A 17,708-nucleotide genomic window follows, 5' to 3' on the forward strand; every position below is an offset into this window, starting at 1 on the left:
AAGACAACTATTTTCCATGCCTGAACTTACCAAACATGGGAAAGTAAATGATTTCCCATCCTCAAGTCTCATTTCCCATGAATCAAATGGGGCCTTAAAGTGATTATACATGGAGAAAGCATATGAGAAGTGCTTTTCCTTTTATGTGATTCTGGCTTATTCAAAATCACTCACAGACGAGCCCTAAGGCCCCATTTGGTTTACGAAACGGATTTGAGGGAAAATCACTTCCCATGTCATTTCCCAAGGGATAAGAAATGGAAGATTTTTTTTCCACGTTTGGTCATGCATGTTTGTTCTGAGTAGGAATGGGAAAACAAAGTTTGTATAATTTTTCAATTATACCCATATTAAATCAAATAAAAAAAGAATGCATTTAATGATATATTGTAATTCTAAATTGTTAATAGGGACAAAATGGTCATGAAAAATATGCATTGAATGTTTGCTCATTTTTTCAAACTTTCCCACGAGAAGGGAAAACAAAACCCAAATTGAGAGAAGGGCTTCACTTTCTCCCTTTACTTTCTCATGTGTCAGACAACCATTTCTTATGTCTGGACTTACTAAACATAAGAAAACAATTGATTTCCCATTCCCAAGCCTCCTTTCTCATGAACCAAACGGGGTCTAAGTGATTTTAAGTGATTTTGGGGAGAAATACATAGGATGTGATTCTCCATAAAATCACCGAAAACCACTTTAGAGTGACTATACGAAGAATCACTTATTATTATTTTTATTTTTGTATAAAAGTGATTATTGATATTTTTAGAATCACTTCCAAATAAGCCAATATGTTTGTGCATATATTTTGGTGTATATTGGTTAGTTGATTTTCTCTTAGTTCATGGATCAAAATGAACTATTTTAGTATGGTGTGGAGTAGTTGTGCTGTGATTTTGTGCTTTAATGTTTATTTTTTGTAAAAGGGGAAAAAGGCCACGCACCTTAAGGTCAGCCACTAAAATCAAATTTCACAATCATACAACACCAACACTATGTAGATTGCATTATTTTATACACATAAAAAGTGTCACACATTTCATGCATGCATCAATCATCATATTTCTTTAATTCAAATTGATTTTTTATTTTGTCATTAATCTAATGATTTTACCGTGAGGGAAAATCAAAGTAATTCATGAATCATCATAACATGTACCACTTGAAAAAGTAAAAAAAGAAAAGAAAAGAAAAATGTTAATTTCACCTTATTTGTGGTTTTGTGCTCTCTCTCTCTCTCTCTCTCTCTCTCTCTCTCTCTCTGTCTCTCCATCAGCATTCAGCAATTAGCCAAATAAGCCAACAAGCCGTTTACCCTTTTTGCTCTCACAGCTTATTATTTTTTTGGGGGCTCATTTTCTCTGTCTCTCGATCTTCACGGCCTTTGCTCCCTCCTCCTCACCTCATCGATCTCTCAAAAGAAAACTAGGGTTTCGACTTTCGAGCTTCAAAGCCACCGACCTCCCCGCCCCTTCTCTCAAATCCCCACCTCTCGGCTTTGTCCCTGAAGAGGCCCTAGATTTTCTGCTGCTTCTTCTAGGGTTTACAGATCTAAGACAGCTCTTACTTCCCAGCTCTGCTTTCTCCTTCTTCACCATGTTTTGGAAGCTCACTGCTCTCTCTGCCTCCTCGCCTGTAACTCTATCTTTCTCAATCTCTTTCATTTTAAAACCTAGTATGAGCTTCTTATTTTGAAATTTACTGGTCTTCTGTTTGATCAATTTGCTGCTTATTCAGAAGTTTAATTGCTAAATATTTTAGTTTATGTTTCATCTCTAGCTGAGGGGCGTTTAATTTTTTTGTCTTATTGCAATTTACTTTTGACTGATCGGACTTAGCTGTATTAGTTTTCGAAGTTGAATGAACAACTGGTTTTAGTAAGCAGTATTTTCCAGGATTTGTTTTGTACTTTACAAGTGACGTCTTTTATTAATCTAATTGTGATTAAAGTAGGTGAGCTTAAATTTTCTAAATTTGGGATATGTGGTTGCCCTCTTCTTGGTTGCTGAGAGAACTTAAGGATATGTGATTACCCTCTGTTTGGTTGCTGAGAAAAATTAAGCATATGTGATTACCCTCTGGTTGGTTGCTGAGAAAACTTAAGGATATGTGGTTACCCTCTATTTGGCTGCTGCTCACTGTAGCAGCTTCTAGTTCCTATGTGATTACGAGGGGTACTGCCTTTTAATATTTGGCCAGCTATAAACATGAGTAACAGTGTTCGACTGTTGTAGTTTCAAGTAACACAGGTTTCTTAGCTTACTACTGCAGGATTTTTATTCTTATGCCCGCTAATTGTTATCGTTGTTTTCTCTTCTGTTTTTTCTCCTTTACAGGTGGAGTCGGTGCTAGACAAGGAGAATTTTACACTGGATGAGCTTCTGGATGAAGAAGAAATTATCCAAGAATGCAAAGCTTTAAACACTCGTCTCATTAATTTGTAATGTCTCGTTGTTTTCCTCTGTAGGGCTTGTACTGTTCCGCATATTATCAACTTCCCTATTGTATATATTACAAGTCAATACCAGAATTTGTTCTTTTTCCTTACAATTTTCTTGAATTTGTGAAGGAATGAATTGTACATGATATCTTGTATAATATGGAACTTGATTGTGGATGATACATTGATACCCTTGTGTAAGTTTTTGTTTTCAGTTTAAGGGATAGAGCCCAGGTGGAGCAATTATTGCGTTATATTGTTGAAGAACCTCCTGAGGATGCTGAAAGCAAACGAGCCTTCAAGTATTGTTCCATCTTGACAAAGATTTACTTTTGACCTTTTTTATACTTATATTCTAATGTTCAAACTCCAAACTTTTTTGGATTTTTATTTTTGTTGGTCTTGCTTCTGATTATTTGAGTAAACCTGTTTCATGATTTAGGTTCCCTTTCATTGCTTGTGAGGTTTTTACATGTGAAATTGATGTTATTTTCAAGACTTTGGTGGATGAAGAGGAGGTAATCATGACCACATGCTATATTTGAATGAGGAAGTTGATGCATAAAATCTTGTTTAGTATTGATAAAGGCTTATTATGTGCTTGCAGCTAATGAACTTACTTTTCTCCTTCTTGGAACCAAATCGTCCTCATAGTGCCCTGCTTGCTGGGTATTTTAGTAAGGTATTTTTTTATATGATACTGGTAACCTTTTGTCCTACTTGCTCTTCTCTCAAAACGGGTGTCTTGATCCACTTTTTTTGTGTGGCAACTTTAGGTTGTTGTATGCCTTATGATACGAAAGACAGTCCCACTTATGAATTATGTTCAAGTAAGTAACTTTTTAACCTTATCTTTATATTGTATATTTTAAAGTTCATGCCAATTTTTTTTTTAAATTTTTATATCAATTGCATGAATGCATGACCAGATACTTGGACCTATTGCCTCTTTACATTGCCAGCTTTAGCATCTATAACCCACATTTTTTTGATTGCCATGGTTACCTTTGTTTGTTGGGCCTGCTTCTGTTGTAGAAACTCCCAGTAGAAGTGAGAGTTTGTTGCTGAAAGTTTAAATCAATATTATCTTTCCAGCCAATCATGACCCTTGATGCCAAAATTTGTGTTGTTCCGGTATTAATTATTCTTTAATAAAACACCAGTATATTCTGACAATTTAGCTCTTGAAGTAAATCAAGATTTTTAAAAAAAAAAACACGGAGATTATGCCTAGTGGTTTGGAATATTCTCTGTGTTTGAAGTAATTCCTAATGTTTGGTCTTGTTTAATATCTGAAAGTTCTATGCTTCTTACACACAATTTGGAATTGGGCTGTGCCAAAAATTAGCTACTTGCCTATGACAATTCTTCCATTGACTGTTGTTTTGGAAAAAAATTTCGAGGCCACTGTTTTAGCTGAGAAATATAGGTGTTATCCGAAATCCATCTTTTGTTTATTCGTGTAAATGTTGTGGATTACTATCGTTGTTGTTTACAGGCCCATCAGGATGTTTTCCGCCAGTTAGTTGATTTGATAGGAATTACATCCATCATGGAGGTAATTAAGAATAAAATTTTCAGAATCAAGTTCAAAGTTTTTCAGATGCTTGTTTGTAGTTCAATCTGAGGTGTTTTCATGGTACAGGTTTTGGTTCGACTTGTTGGCGCGGATGACCATGTGTATCCCAATTTTATAGATGTGATGCAATGGTTAGCTGAAAGTAATCTGCTAGAAATGATCGTAGATAAATTGAGCCCTTCTGTAAGTTGGAAGATTATATTCTTGTTTATCAGTATAATTTTTTCTTTCAGTCGTTCTACATATTTATGGAACATATTTGTTTAATGAATACTTAGTTATGCACTTGTAGCATCCATAGCCATTATGCATATCCCAGGTTACATTTTGTTTTCTTTTGTCATTCTGGTCACAGTACCTTAGAGAAACCATATATGTTAACTAAATAACCTAATGGAGATTTTTTATTATTTGAATGCTCATATGTCTTGTGTATGTCCACTTTTGAGGTGGATTTCCTCTGTGCACTTCTTTAGATGTTACATAAAGGTGCAGCCTCTTGGATCCAGAAACCATAGTTGAACAGAGAATTGGGAAGTGTTGCATACTTTGTCACCTTAACTGTATGCCTTTGGCCTTTCTAGCTGGAGTTCTAAATGATTTTTATTGTTTTTGGTAAGAATTGATAATGAAAGCGAGACTACTGTGATAAACTTTTAAATAATTAAATGGAGAATATACTAAATGGTAACTTATAAATGTTTCATCAGGTTAAGAAGTGTGGAACAAATGTTAAATAACTTAGCTCATTAGCAGCCCTGGTGCATATTGTACATATAACAACTTCCTTTTACTTTTGGATCAGAATTCTCCTGAAGTTCATGCTAATGCAGCTGAGACACTTTCTGCTATAACTCGAAATGCCCCATCAGCCCTAGCCAACAAACTTTCTAGCCCAAGGTTTGTAATCGGAGCACTTTTTGGTTGGTTTTGAGTTATTACGTTTCTATATATTCTTTATGGGCAATGGTTTTGAGTTCTTAAATAATTCATATGCAGTTTCGTTGCAAGGATTTTTGGTCATGCACTGGAAGATTCACATTCAAAGTCTAGTCTTGTAAACTCGCTTTCTGTTTGTATCTCTTTGTTGGATCCGAAAAGATCAGCAGTTTCTTCTCCCTTGTTCCATTCTTTTCGGAGTCAACACATGTACGAGTCTCCAATCCCTGTTAATCCAGACACTGTCAGTGCAATGTTGCCAAAACTCGGTGAGTGTGCAATTATATCTTGCCATGATTTTTTCCAACTACGGAAATTTACATTTCTGTAGCTGCATAGCATGTAAAACTAATGTTTTTTTTTGTCTATTTCATTCAGCTTACATCATTATTTCAGTTTTTCAATTACATTTTCCAACAACAATTTGGAATCTCCATGCTGCTTGTAAATTTTCAATGTAACATGGCCTTTTGTAGCTACTTGAAAGTAGGAAGGGGATAGTGTAGGTCCATGGAAGGTAGAGGTAAACTGATTGAACCTCAGAGCGGACAAAGCTTTGGCTTATGACAAGGCTCATATAATAAGGTGAAAAATATTGCCATGTCCGGGGAGTGATATATCATATTTGAACAAAATCTGAGGGCTCTTAGGATTAATCAGCGGAGTGATACTTTTTCGCTGTCATTGATGCAAGTCTTGCATTATAGTACAGATGCCTTAAAAGGAACAGAAGAATTGTTTCTTCAGTATGATTTCAAGATTTAAAGTTTGGTTGTCCAGGTGACTTGCTTATGCTTTTGAATGTGTCGTCGGATGAGAAAACACTGCCGACAACATACGGAGAGTTGAGGCCTCCACTTGGAAAGTATCGTTTAAAGGTTGGTTTTTTTTAATTTGGCTTGTGCGAGACAGTTTATTCTCCGTTTTTACCTCGATTGGAGTTGAGACTAGTATTCTGACTGTTGTTAATGTAATAAATTGTTGACAAATTTCAGAATTCAATTCGGTGCTGGTAGAAATTATTTTTTATTTATAAGAAATTATGTGTCAATGACTTTTCCACCCTAGATCACAGAAAGTGAAAATTGTTAATTATTGGATATTAGAACTGACAGTGTCGATTGCCATTTTAACTGTTCTGCAATTTATTTCAGATTGTGGAGTTCATTGCTGTTCTATTGAGATCGGGTAATGAAGATGCAGAAAAGGAATTGGTTAGCTCGGGGACCATCCAACGGATCATTGATCTTTTCTTTGAGTAAGCTGTTGCTTCGATTTATTTTATTTTATTTTATTTTGAGATAGTTATTGGATATCTAGATTCCTCTCTCTCTCGCTCTCTCTCTCTCTCCCCTGAGGATAGCTTGCCAAGAGACATGTTCTTCTCTTTTGTTACACTGAATGATTTACCTGTTCATAGTAACTTAATGGGTTGATCTAATTAATGCAGGTACCCCTACAATAACTCATTGCACCATCATGTAGATAGTATCATATCGTCATGTTTGGAAAGCAAGAGTGATGCTATTGTTGATCATCTCCTTCGAGAGTGTGATTTGATTGGGAAGTTTCTTCAAACAGATAAACATCCTCTTCTGTCTGGTGATACTAGCAAGGTAGAGAGATTCAGTAACTGGATAAATGAATACTTGAATGTGGGCTACTTCTTAAATTTCTGACTGTTGTGGCCAAACATTAAATGCTCAACATGCTAGATATTGTTTATAATGCCATTAATTTCCTTGTTGGATGAGGTGTAATGTCATAGAAAATAGAGCATGCCTAACCTTAAATGGAGTTTGGATTTGTGCAATAGCATGTAGTTACATATATTGGTGATTACCTATACTTGGCTGTTGATTTTTTTTCATGCTCTGATAGTTTGAATTTTCCCTTGTTATGTAGCCAACGGTACCAGCTGCTGGTAAATCGGCACCACGGGCAGGAAACCTGGGACACATTACACGAATTTCTAATAAGCTCATTCAGTTGGGAAACAGCCAAAGCCGTGTTAAGGCATGCCTTCAGGTAGGTTTCAGGTTTAAACTTTGAATTGCTATAAGCATAATGATCACAACTTCTGCTCAAAATTGTGATTTTAACAATGATCGTATCTGATCTTTTGTAACTGTTGTAAGCTTCTCTAATTTTTTCACCTTTACCACTCTATTATTGGCAAAACTATGAACATTAGCACTACTTGAGTGGGATGTTAGTCTTCTTAGTAGCTAATATTTATCTTTAAAATTCTTTGTAAAACAACATTGCTTTGCTTGATCTCTAGGAACATAGCGAATGGAGTGAGTGGCAGACTACAGTTTTGCAGGAGCGCAATGCAGTTGAAAATGTTTATCGATGGGCTTGCGGGTATGCTGTTGTGCCATATATCTACTTTGCAATGCACAGTTGTCAAGTATGATTAGGGGCCATTATGAATAAATTACTGTGTTCTGGTTTATATAGCACTCAATCCGAAGTAATGAATTTAACGGTTGGGTTTAAAATAAGGTGTTAAAGATACCTACTGTGATGGCGCATTTTGCTTCTTTTAGGGACAGAAATGGTTGTCAAGCCTTATTAAAACGGTCAACTTAGTTAACGATTCTATACATTGATTTTTTTAGTTGGATTTGATCTTCAACTTTCGTTTTGTTTCTCCTTGTTATGCACAGCCGCCCAACTGCTTTGCAAGACAGGACGAGGGATAGTGATGACGACGACATGAATGACAGAGATTATGATGTAGCAGCTTTAGCAAATAATCTAAGCCAGGCTTTTAGATACAAAATATATGGGAATGAGGACGCAGGAGAGGTATCTAGCTGGGTGCATTGTATTTATTAGTTTCAGCTTTTCGTCCTTTTTAGTTTTCCTGTGGGGTAAGGGGATAGAATAGCTTCGCCCGGGAAATTCGTCCCCTTACTCTTGTTTTTGGTTCCTCCATTTGTTATTGTTGGATGAATGTTTTGAATTCTTTGCATTGCAGGACCATGGAACCCTAGATCGAGATGACGAGGTAATTAGTTTGGTCATTTCTACCACTGATGTCTTTCCGTAGTTTCATGTATTGAGCTTGATGGTAACTATTTTTATTTTAACATGAATAAGCTCTGGATAAAGCTCTGAGGCAGAAACATGATAAACCATGAAAACATGTTTAATTTTTTTATTTTTCTTTTTGTAAAAGTAAATATTTGGTTTCATTGCATCCTGAAATGAGTTGATTTGATTTGTAACATACAGGATGTCTACTTTGACGATGAATCTGCTGAAGTAGTTATATCATCCTTGCGGCTTGGTGATGACCAGGGAAGGTGAGTATTTTGGTTCTTATATCAAGGAAAACAAACTCCGTATGCCACCAGTTTAGGTTTAGTAGAAATACATTGGATGCATGGTCTATAATGATTTGCAACATTTTCCAAACTCTGTATAGCCCCTAGTGGCTGGACTTCCCGACCCAAAAACACAAAATATCCACAAGAAAAATGAAAAAAGAGATGTACTAAAACTTTAATTATATACACAGTAATGACAATAATTTAACATGGTTCAAATGGTACAAGACTCCCAGACAATACGGAAAAGGATACCAATTAGTCTCCAGGCTTATAGGTTGAATCTGATTCAATATACTAAATACAGAAGAGATTGACTTTTTCACATCTTCATTCAGAGATCATCCTTGCAAACAATCATACAAATTGAAAATCATTAAGGCATCTAATTGAGACCAACAAAATCAATGACCATGGTGCTTCAATAAAGTACTTCAATTTCAATAATTTAATTAAATGGTCAAATGATATCGGATTCAAGTGATTTTTTTGTAGAGATGATCTTTGAATGAAAATCTACAAAATAGAAATACAATGAGTGGGCCCTACAAGGGTGTCCCTCAAATAAGCGTATTTGAGTCTGTCTCTCTCTCTCTCTCTCTCTCTCTCTCTCTCTCTATATATATATATATATATATATATATATATGAGCACTTTTCATTTGTCAAATAGTCTAGTATTTTGTCAAACTATGAATTAGGGTTGATATGGTGTGGAGTCATTTCTGAAGTCACTTTCCCAACTGATAATTTGACAAAAAAGAACATGCAACAGTTTCTGTATACATGTGCTTGTAGTGCCTGAAATGGTTGGCAATGATTGTCATGAATTTTCTATCTCTAGTTCTGGCAATGATGTCTTCACAATGTTGTGCATCATAAGTGTAGCTGTAGAATCAATTATGTAATGGCGATGCTGAATAGTATTAATCCTGAATGCAGCAGTTTATTTACAAATTCCAACTGGTTTGCATTCCAAGATGATAGAATGAGTAATGCACCAGTGGGCACATCAGAGATGGAGGAAGTAAACTTGAATGGGACTGCGAATGGTGGTAATAGCAGTAGTGATGATGAGGTTGTGGTAGGGGAGGATGATGAATTGGCCGGAAGTAAAGACTCTGTCGATGGCACATCCACTTCCAACAAAAACCTTATGAATGGATTTAATGGGAACAGTGGAAACATGAACCCAGACGGTGAGAACGCAAGTGCCTCCCATGATATGGGTGGATTCTTCAGATTTGAGGCAACTGACAATGAGGATTTGTTTGGAGACAGGCCTTTGCCCGAATGGGTGGGATGGAGTGAATCATCAGATTTGCAAGTCGGTGGTGCAAGTATAAATCCATTCGAGGATCATGATGACTCAGATGTCAATCCTTCCAGTCATGCCGAGGTAGTGGTGCCTGATGCTAGTGTGCCTTCAAGTGGAGAATCTGCTCTTTCAAATGGCTCTCCCTCCTCCACTGCTTCTACTGCAGGATCGCCGGGTAGTGATGGGAGCCAACGATCAGCTGCAGTGCCATCATTGTTTGAAGAGGATGTTGAATTTGTTGGCGTCGAACTAGAAGGTACTGAGAAGGCTATGGAGCAGGCTCTTAAAGAGGGCATAGTAGGGGAGGCAGGGCCGTTGAAGAAAAACATTATGCCAAAGGTGCCAGAAAAGGACAACTCCGACGATGGTGGGCCTGCAAATAAGGAGTTCAATGATGCAAATTATTGGAGGGTTGATCAGGAGGTTGCTGTTTTGGAGTGAATGGTGGGTTGATCCTGCTTTGGCTGTTCAAATCTGAAACTGGGTACAACAGCAGGGGACCCCATTTTCGGGATGGCAGGGTGCCAGCGGCCTATGCAGCAGCAGCGGGAGGTCATATGTACAGTATATTTTTGTTTCGACATGGGATCAGATGGTAGGTTGTGTTATGGTTATTTGCTGTTTACTTATTGTTACTCATTGTTTATTATTTAAGTTTTTTTTTTTTTTTATCTTTGGTTTCGTTCTGATACTGATAATGGGATTTTCCCAAAATCCAAAATATTTCTAGTTTCGTTGCTGGCTGGAATCATTCTTAATGTGGTATCTTTCATTTGATGAATCTGGACCCGTTACCTATAAATTGGTTAGGTATTGTTATTCTATACATATCTACCGCAGTTTTGATGATCAGTGCAGTGCCTTTTCTCGCCCATGATATTATTTTTCTTATTAGCAGGCAAAGTGATTGAATATGTTGTCTTCCTTCTGGGTTTGGTGATTCAGAAATCTCACGCATGTGAATTAACATTCATAAACAATTCTGACAGCAACTCTAAAGCACCGAAGTAACTTAAGGGTTATCTACGCGCATAAAAGAATGGGTTTTTTGGGTAGAAAAGATTGTTCAAGGTTAAGGGTAACATTTCAATGTTTAAAAATTAAATCCCACCGAATGAAAAAATGTTTAAAAATTAGATGCGAATATAAAAAATTGAAAAGAAAAGAAAAAATTAGATGCACAAATTCAAATGGCTTATATGCAAGGTAGTTAAGTCCTTCAGGGGTGTTTTTGTCCAATTATTTTGGGGAAGCCTTGTAACTCTCCTAACCATTGTGTCATACTTCTTCCCTGTGTATCTCTCTTATGACATGGCTAATCACGAAATAAAAGAGAGGTTATGAAACAAATTGAAGTTTTTGTCCCAATTTAGAGGGCCCGACTTTATAAATAATAGTGAAGTTTATTTTTTTTTTTCTTTTCCACTTTATGTGTTTACTTATAAGCCTAGTTAGTAAAATACGGAACGAAAAGTACGAATAAAATATGTACGTATTTTATTCGGTAAAATTTTGGCAAGATACAACTGAAAAGTGTATATAATATTTTAATATAATATATTTAAATATAATATGTATATAATACGTGAATTTTGTCTGTATTATTCAAAATTTTGTAAAAAAACACTTGTATTAAACGTGAAAAATACGTATGTACGTATATAATACATGCATTTTGCGTTTGTTTTTTTTTTTTAAAATGTGTATTTTATGGAGTCTTTAAGACATATACGAAAAAATGAAAGTATTATTGAAAAATAAGTACATGCTAGTATAATACAAGTATTAAATGGAAAAATGCTAAATTCTTTATATGGGTAATAATTCTAAAAAAGTAAAAAATCAAAATGGGATAATAGAGCTTCGGGTAATGGCCTAATAATACTAAATAATGCTCTAAAATATTCCTACTGATAAAAGAAAAATTGTGAAATTTTTTATGTAAAATATATATAGTATAGCCGCGTGGCTATACTATTTATATTTTTCCGTTTAGTAAGAAGAACAGTATTGTTACTCTGTAATCCGATACAACAAGGGCCTGCTGTGCTGACGTGAACATGGTATTACAAGTATTTTGCTCAGCCCAAGGCGAAAAGACGAAGATACCCTCAGTAGGACATTGTAGCACGTTCGAGAGAGGCCCAACTTCCTCATATTTCAGTTGTTTAGCGCCTCTGCAAGTCCATAGACAACCAATCCAGAGAAACTCGGGATAGGGGTCAGGGGCCTTAGGGCTTGAAACCTTGCAGAAGAAGAAGAAGAAGAAGAAGAAGATGATCGAGGTGGTGCTGAACGACAGGCTGGGAAAGAAGGTTCGGGTGAAATGCAACGAGGACGACACCATAGGCGACCTGAAGAAGCTGGTGGCGGCCCAGACGGGGACCCGAGCCGATAAGATCCGAATCCAAAAGTGGTACAACATTTACAAGGATCACATCACTCTCAAGGATTACGAAATCCACGACGGCATGGGCCTCGAACTCTACTACAACTGAAACTCATCAATTCAATTCTACCTACCTACGTACGTCGTCGTTTCTTTTCTTTGCTTAAGAGCCTTGGCAATTAATTAATTAACTAATTATGTCATTGCCTGCATGTTAATTGTTAATTGTCAATTGTTGGGTAATTAATTTGATGGCTAATTGTTGTTGGGCAGCAATCAGATATTGCTTGTTCTGTTTTGTCTTTGCAGATTGTGGGTTGTGTTTTTCATTTTATGATATGATCTGCTTCTTCAAGACTGCATATGTTATGCATTGTGTTTTGTGGAAAACATTTTAAGAAATAAATGATTTGATTGCTCAGAAGATAATTCTATATGTCTACGCCTCAGTAAACATGCCACTAGTTTAGAGGGACGTAAAGATGCAATGCAAAATGCTTTGGAACCCAACTCTGTTGTTTTAACTTTTTTTTTTTTTTTTTTTTTTTTCTCTCTCAACACTTTCACTTGCAAGTGATTAAACCCAATGTGAACGAGTTGAGTAAAGAGTTTGGGGCCTGTATGTTTATGGGCATTGATCGTCGTATCGTAAACATTTGGACATCGGAAATTTCAAAGCTCTGCATTGTTTCTTACATTGATGATGAGCGCGCTCATCAACATGGTCTAGACAGAGAGATGAATTTCTGTTAAAATACAGGTTTTGTTCAAATAATGTTGATTTGAACTTATACAAATCATCAACTGCTCATGATATTGTGGACAAATTTAATGCAGTTGTTTCCTGTGTCCACCAGAGTCCAGCTGAGAATATATGTTGTTTGCGACTTCTAGCTTTTGCTCCCATTGTTGGCAAAGACGTGTGAAGTGACGTGAGGAAAAAAATATTTATGAATTCATTGTCTCAAATCTCAACAGATCAACAGGGAAAAAAAACGAGAAACCTTGGCAAACAAGGAAAGACAGAAAGAAATTGCAAAGTTCTGTGTGAATGCAAGAATAGGTTTTCTGTTGTATAGGCGAACCAATTTAATGGGAGGTCGTATTTAATGTTGCAAGTTAGAATTGGGAGTTTACTGGTTTTAGATCCCAAAGAAAAGAAGAAAAAAAAAAACAAAAAAACAAAAAGGCATCTTGTGGGTTTCGATGGGAAAATCTGAGTGCATCTGTTCTGTTTCTGTTTTCTCTCTGGTCTCGCTTCATGTCTCTGTTCAGTGTAACATCTTGTCTTGTCTTTGCTAATCCGTCCCGTATTTGGTGCTCTTCAATTCTGTCATCTCTCCTTTTTTACTTTCTATTTTCCGTTTGATTTGAGTGACACAAATTTAACATGAAAACTTGTGTCAGTTGGCATATTATCCTGGTGTTTCATGACACAAACTTAATTGAAAAAAAACAATGAAGTAATGTCAACTGCAAATGTTTGAATTTGGATGGTGGATGGTCGGATCAGCCACGCTTTTTGTTTTGGACTGAAAATCTGAAGAATCTGAAACCCTGGAGGCTTCCATTACCTTCACCACCGTGCGGAAAGGATAAAAGGATGCATGGTTTTACCATTATGCTATTATATATTTAAGGACTCTCATACTTTTGTACTTTGTGGGCTCAGTATCATTTCGGAACCCTTATAGGGCTATGGTTTAGGGCCTTTTTTTTTTTTGGTTTTGTTTTGCCTTCTTCTTCTTCTTCTTCTTCTTTTTAGGTATGACAGGAGGGCCTGCCCTAGGAAAAAAACTTTCTTATAACGGGATAGCATTGTTTTGTTATTCCCAGCTAATAACACAATGACACATGGAAAATTGATCTTACGTGTCATTGTGTTATTGATCGGGATAGCAAAACATGTAATCCCCATTGCATGAGGGTTTCTCTCATGCGCTAAGGTTTGCCATTTGCAAAGAAAATTGGCCAATTCGGCCAAACTAGAACGATCGTACCGATTTGGTATGTTTTATTTTTTTGTTGGAATTTCGATAGTAAAGTCGTACATGAATCATGATCAACTCAACAAGTTTCGTTCACGATTTTGAATTTCCGAATCGAAGGTTTAACTAAATTGAATCAGCTTGCATTACTTTCCTTTTTTGATTCGAAAAACTCACATTTTCTACTCGGCATAAGCCTATTCATTTGGCCCAAAACTTACCATAGTCCTCCTCACACCACATTTTTATCATTTTAACTTACTAATCTTACATTTTGTCTCCTTCAATTAGCCACAACCTACAAAATTCTCTATGTCAAGTCTCTCTTAAAGTCCTCTCTCCCTTCGACATCCATAGATGCTCTCAAGATCTTGTTGTCAAATGTCACCATCGTCACTAAATCTTGTCATCATTCTCATTCGAACTCACCAAAATCGACTGCATTGAACTATTGATTTGGTGAGTTGACTGTGGTCAATGGACGAGTAATGGGTTGGTGTCGGTCCCATATATATTCTTGCACTGACTTAGTCGGTTTAGTGAACGATCTCAACCGACTAAGTCAGTGCAAGAATATTTAATTTTTTTCTGTTCCTATTTTTGTTTCTTTGTTTCTTTGATAGAATATTTATTTTTAATGAAATATATTGGATTTAACTTGAAACATTAGTTTAGAGCATTTGGATACAAATATTTAATTTATTTTATAATTAAAATAATTTTTAGGGTGTGATGGAAACGTATTTAATACTAAAAAAAAAATTATAAGTGAAAGTGAAATTTCTTTTCCTTTTATCAAACACTTTAACAAAAAAACCATTTCAACATAATGCCTTTTTTAGTCATTATACACAGCTCACAATACTTTCACAAAAAAAATTTATCAAACACTTAGAAACTGATTATTGCACCAACATCACTTTTAACAAAAAAATTTACCAAATGTCAAACTACTTTTTCTTATAGCAAATCTGACAGCGATTATTTTTACAGCACATCAATATCAAACTGACTCTTGATTGAAGAAGACAATGAAGTAATGTAAACTGCAAAAAGGTTCTATTATGTTTGAATTTTGGATAGTGGATGGATAGCCACTCTTTCTGTTTTGGACTGAAAATCTGAAAGCTTCCATTACCTTCACCACCGTGCGGAAAGGATAAAAGGATACATGGTTTTACCATTATGCTATTATCTATATATATATAAAGTAAAAGGCAGAGAATGATGAAACATTCAAAATACCAAAAAATACCCTTGGTTAATGTAAACATTAAGAATTGAAATTATTAATTAAATGAGGATAATATGGTAAATTCACACTTTTTTATATTAAAAAAATAAAAAAAGAAAAAGAAAAATAAGATAATGGATCCTATTTTTATGGAACACAACTACCCATTATCTTTTTTAATTCTTAAATAAATTTAACTTTTTTTAAAAAAAAAACCTCTCTCAGGCGCGGAAGAGCATGCGGAGAGGCTAGTAATATATTTAAGGACTCTCATACTTTGTACTTTGTGGGCTCATTTTCATTTCAAAACCTCTATAGGTCTATACTACACATTCCGGCCCCTTTTTTCTTTCTTTTTTTGGGGGTTTAATAGGGCCTTGTGCGAGGATTTTTTTTTTCTTCTTTTTCTTGTAACAAGAGTATCATTGTTTTGCTATTTTTGATTAATAATACAATGATAAGTGAAAAAGTTATCATACGTTTCATTATGTTATTGATCGGGGATAGCAAAAAGTATTATCCCCGTTGCATGAGAGTTTCTCTCCTGCGCTAGAGTCCGACATTTGCAACAAAAAATTGGCCAATCCGGCCGAACTAGAACGATGGTGCCGATTTGGTATGTTTTATTCTTTTGTTGGAATTTCGATGGTAAAGCCAAATAAGATCAACTCAGCCAGTTTTGTTCACGGTTTTGAACTTACAAATCGGTGGTTTAACCAAACTAAACCGGCATATATTACTCTCTTTTTTGCTTTGAAAAACTCACATTTTTCACTCGGCACAAGCCTATTAGTTCGGCTCAAAACTCACTATAGTCCTCCTCACACCACATTTTTGTCATTTTAACTTATTAATCTTTTTACCTTTCGTCTCCTTCAATTAGTCACAACGAAAATAAATTCTCTTTGTCACGTCTCTCTTGAAGTCCTCTCTCCCTTTGTCATCCATAGATGCTCTCAAGATCTCGTTGTCATGTCACCATCCTCGTCATCATCGTCACTAAATCTCGTCATCGTTTTCATTCGAACTCACCAAAATTGACCCGCACTGAACCATTGATTTGGTGAGCCGACTGTGGTCGGTGAACAAGTAGTGGGTTGGTGTCGGTCCCATATATATTCTTGCAATGACTTAGTCGGTTTAGTGGACAATCTCAGCCACTTGATCTGATGAACCAAACCGTGTTGAGCCCTATTATATACTATCAACTCAAATTACTTAAATTCTTTTGTGCATTATTCTTCTTAATCAATATTTTGTGATTTAGACATAAATGACAGGCAGGTCCAATATCTTGTGGTTTGAGAAAAGATGGGCTACCGAACAAAATATCTATAATTCATGTCGAATTATGATTTATCTACTTCTCCATATGTTGTAATCAATCAAACATTGGTTATGTCGTTGTCCTTGTTGCGCACATATAGCTCATGCACAGTTGCCACTTGTTGCGCAGATAAGCACCTAAGTCTATCCATTTATTTTTCTTTCAGTGCTTTCCAAGCTGGACCGCTTAAGAATTATGCTTACAACATTAGCTAAGTAATGCTTTAAAGAATATTAAAAAGAACCGGAAAATAATAATAATACAAAGATTGGAGGGGCAACAATCACGGCTGCTAAAGGTGTTCCCATGCGTTATGCTTTAGTTCATGTTCTTGATCATGAATGGCGAAATCTGATTGTAGAAGGGGACTCCAAATTGATAATTGACTGTGTCCAAGGACATTTGGCAGATTTACTCTGATGGTGCTTCCATTTGATTTCAACATGTTTTCATAGAGACGCTGTCTTTCTTCCCTTATCAGTTGTATTGTATCTCCTTTTTATTTTGACCTCTTTCGGCTCGCTTGTCTTAGGGGTTTTGTTTTGTAATTTTCTTTTTCGCATAAAAAAAAAACCAAAGATGATATAGTTATAAGACTGTAGTATTATTATTTTTAAAGTTTACAATATCTTTTGTTGAGTGTTTTTTTTGTGTGCAGATATTATGTTGTTGATATGTTAATGATCCATTAAGACACTTTCCTATCCCAATGCGAGAAACTCGGATCCCGTAATATACGGAATTTGGAACTGAAAAACGTAGAGCAAAAAACTGAGAGAGGAAAATATGAATTTATTGTAAACATGTTTATGTCTTTGCACAATTCACTCCTTCTTTGGCTCTTTCCCCAATCCTTTCTTTGACCATTTGACTATTTGACTTTCCCTTCACTTTTTATTTTGGAACATGAAGTTGAGAAAGATGCATTGAAATGTTAGCAAAAAAAAAAAAAAAATTATTATAGTTTTTTAAGCATGTTGTTAAAAATTTTTATTGTGTTTTACTTTAATCTAATCTAAATTATGAAAGAAGAAGATTCAAATTTGAGTGCAGAATGAGAAGCACATTCACTCTAACCAATTTGAGTAGCTTATCCCTGCAGGTTTTCAAAGTAACATGATCATATTTTTAAATTGCCATGTTCTCTATAA

The 17,708-nt window shown here is 35.6% G+C and overlaps 2 protein-coding genes across 3 annotated transcripts; both read left to right on the plus strand.

Annotated features, from left to right (window-relative positions):
* On the plus strand, window positions 1,089–10,471 carry LOC18773189 (serine/threonine-protein phosphatase 6 regulatory subunit 3). 2 transcript variants are annotated; one of them, XM_020565545.1, is made up of 19 exons: window positions 1,089–1,641; window positions 2,343–2,446; window positions 2,662–2,748; window positions 2,889–2,964; window positions 3,054–3,128; window positions 3,223–3,276; window positions 3,945–4,004; window positions 4,092–4,208; window positions 4,831–4,925; window positions 5,025–5,233; window positions 5,745–5,842; window positions 6,119–6,222; window positions 6,415–6,580; window positions 6,870–6,992; window positions 7,249–7,331; window positions 7,637–7,778; window positions 7,951–7,980; window positions 8,208–8,278; window positions 9,244–10,471. In XM_020565545.1, the coding sequence occupies exons 1-19, from the start codon at window positions 1,603–1,605 to the stop codon at window positions 10,058–10,060; spliced, it is 2,550 nt and encodes an 849-aa protein (XP_020421134.1). In that variant the 5' UTR covers window positions 1,089–1,602; the 3' UTR covers window positions 10,061–10,471. The 2 variants fall into 2 exon arrangements, with proteins under 2 accessions (XP_020421134.1, XP_007208093.1); XM_007208031.2 differs by having other exon boundaries at window positions 1,090–1,641; window positions 9,247–10,471.
* LOC18774978 (ubiquitin-like protein 5) lies at window positions 11,779–12,437 on the plus strand. The gene has a single exon (XM_020565246.1). The coding sequence runs from the start codon at window positions 11,896–11,898 to the stop codon at window positions 12,115–12,117; it is 222 nt and encodes a 73-aa protein (XP_020420835.1). The 5' UTR covers window positions 11,779–11,895; the 3' UTR covers window positions 12,118–12,437.

The sequence above is a fragment of the Prunus persica genome, chromosome G6 (assembly GCF_000346465.2).
Source record: "Prunus persica cultivar Lovell chromosome G6, Prunus_persica_NCBIv2, whole genome shotgun sequence".
NCBI classification, from domain to species: Eukaryota; Viridiplantae; Streptophyta; class Magnoliopsida; order Rosales; family Rosaceae; genus Prunus; species Prunus persica.

What these genes read in the sequence shown, in the direction of transcription:
- LOC18773189 (XM_020565545.1), top strand. Translation starts at nt 1,603, where the DNA reads ATGTTTTGGAAGCTCACTGCTCTCTCTGCCTCCTCGCCT. An exon ending in TAGATAAATTGAGCCCTTCT is followed by an intron (nt 4,209 to 4,830) that starts GTAAGTTGGAAG and finishes CTTTTGGATCAG; the next exon opens with AATTCTCCTGAAGTTCATGC. An exon ending in AACAAACTTTCTAGCCCAAG is followed by an intron (nt 4,926 to 5,024) that starts GTTTGTAATCGG and finishes ATTCATATGCAG; the next exon opens with TTTCGTTGCAAGGATTTTTG.
- LOC18774978 (XM_020565246.1), top strand. Translation starts at nt 11,896, where the DNA reads ATGATCGAGGTGGTGCTGAACGACAGGCTGGGAAAGAAGGTTCGGGTG.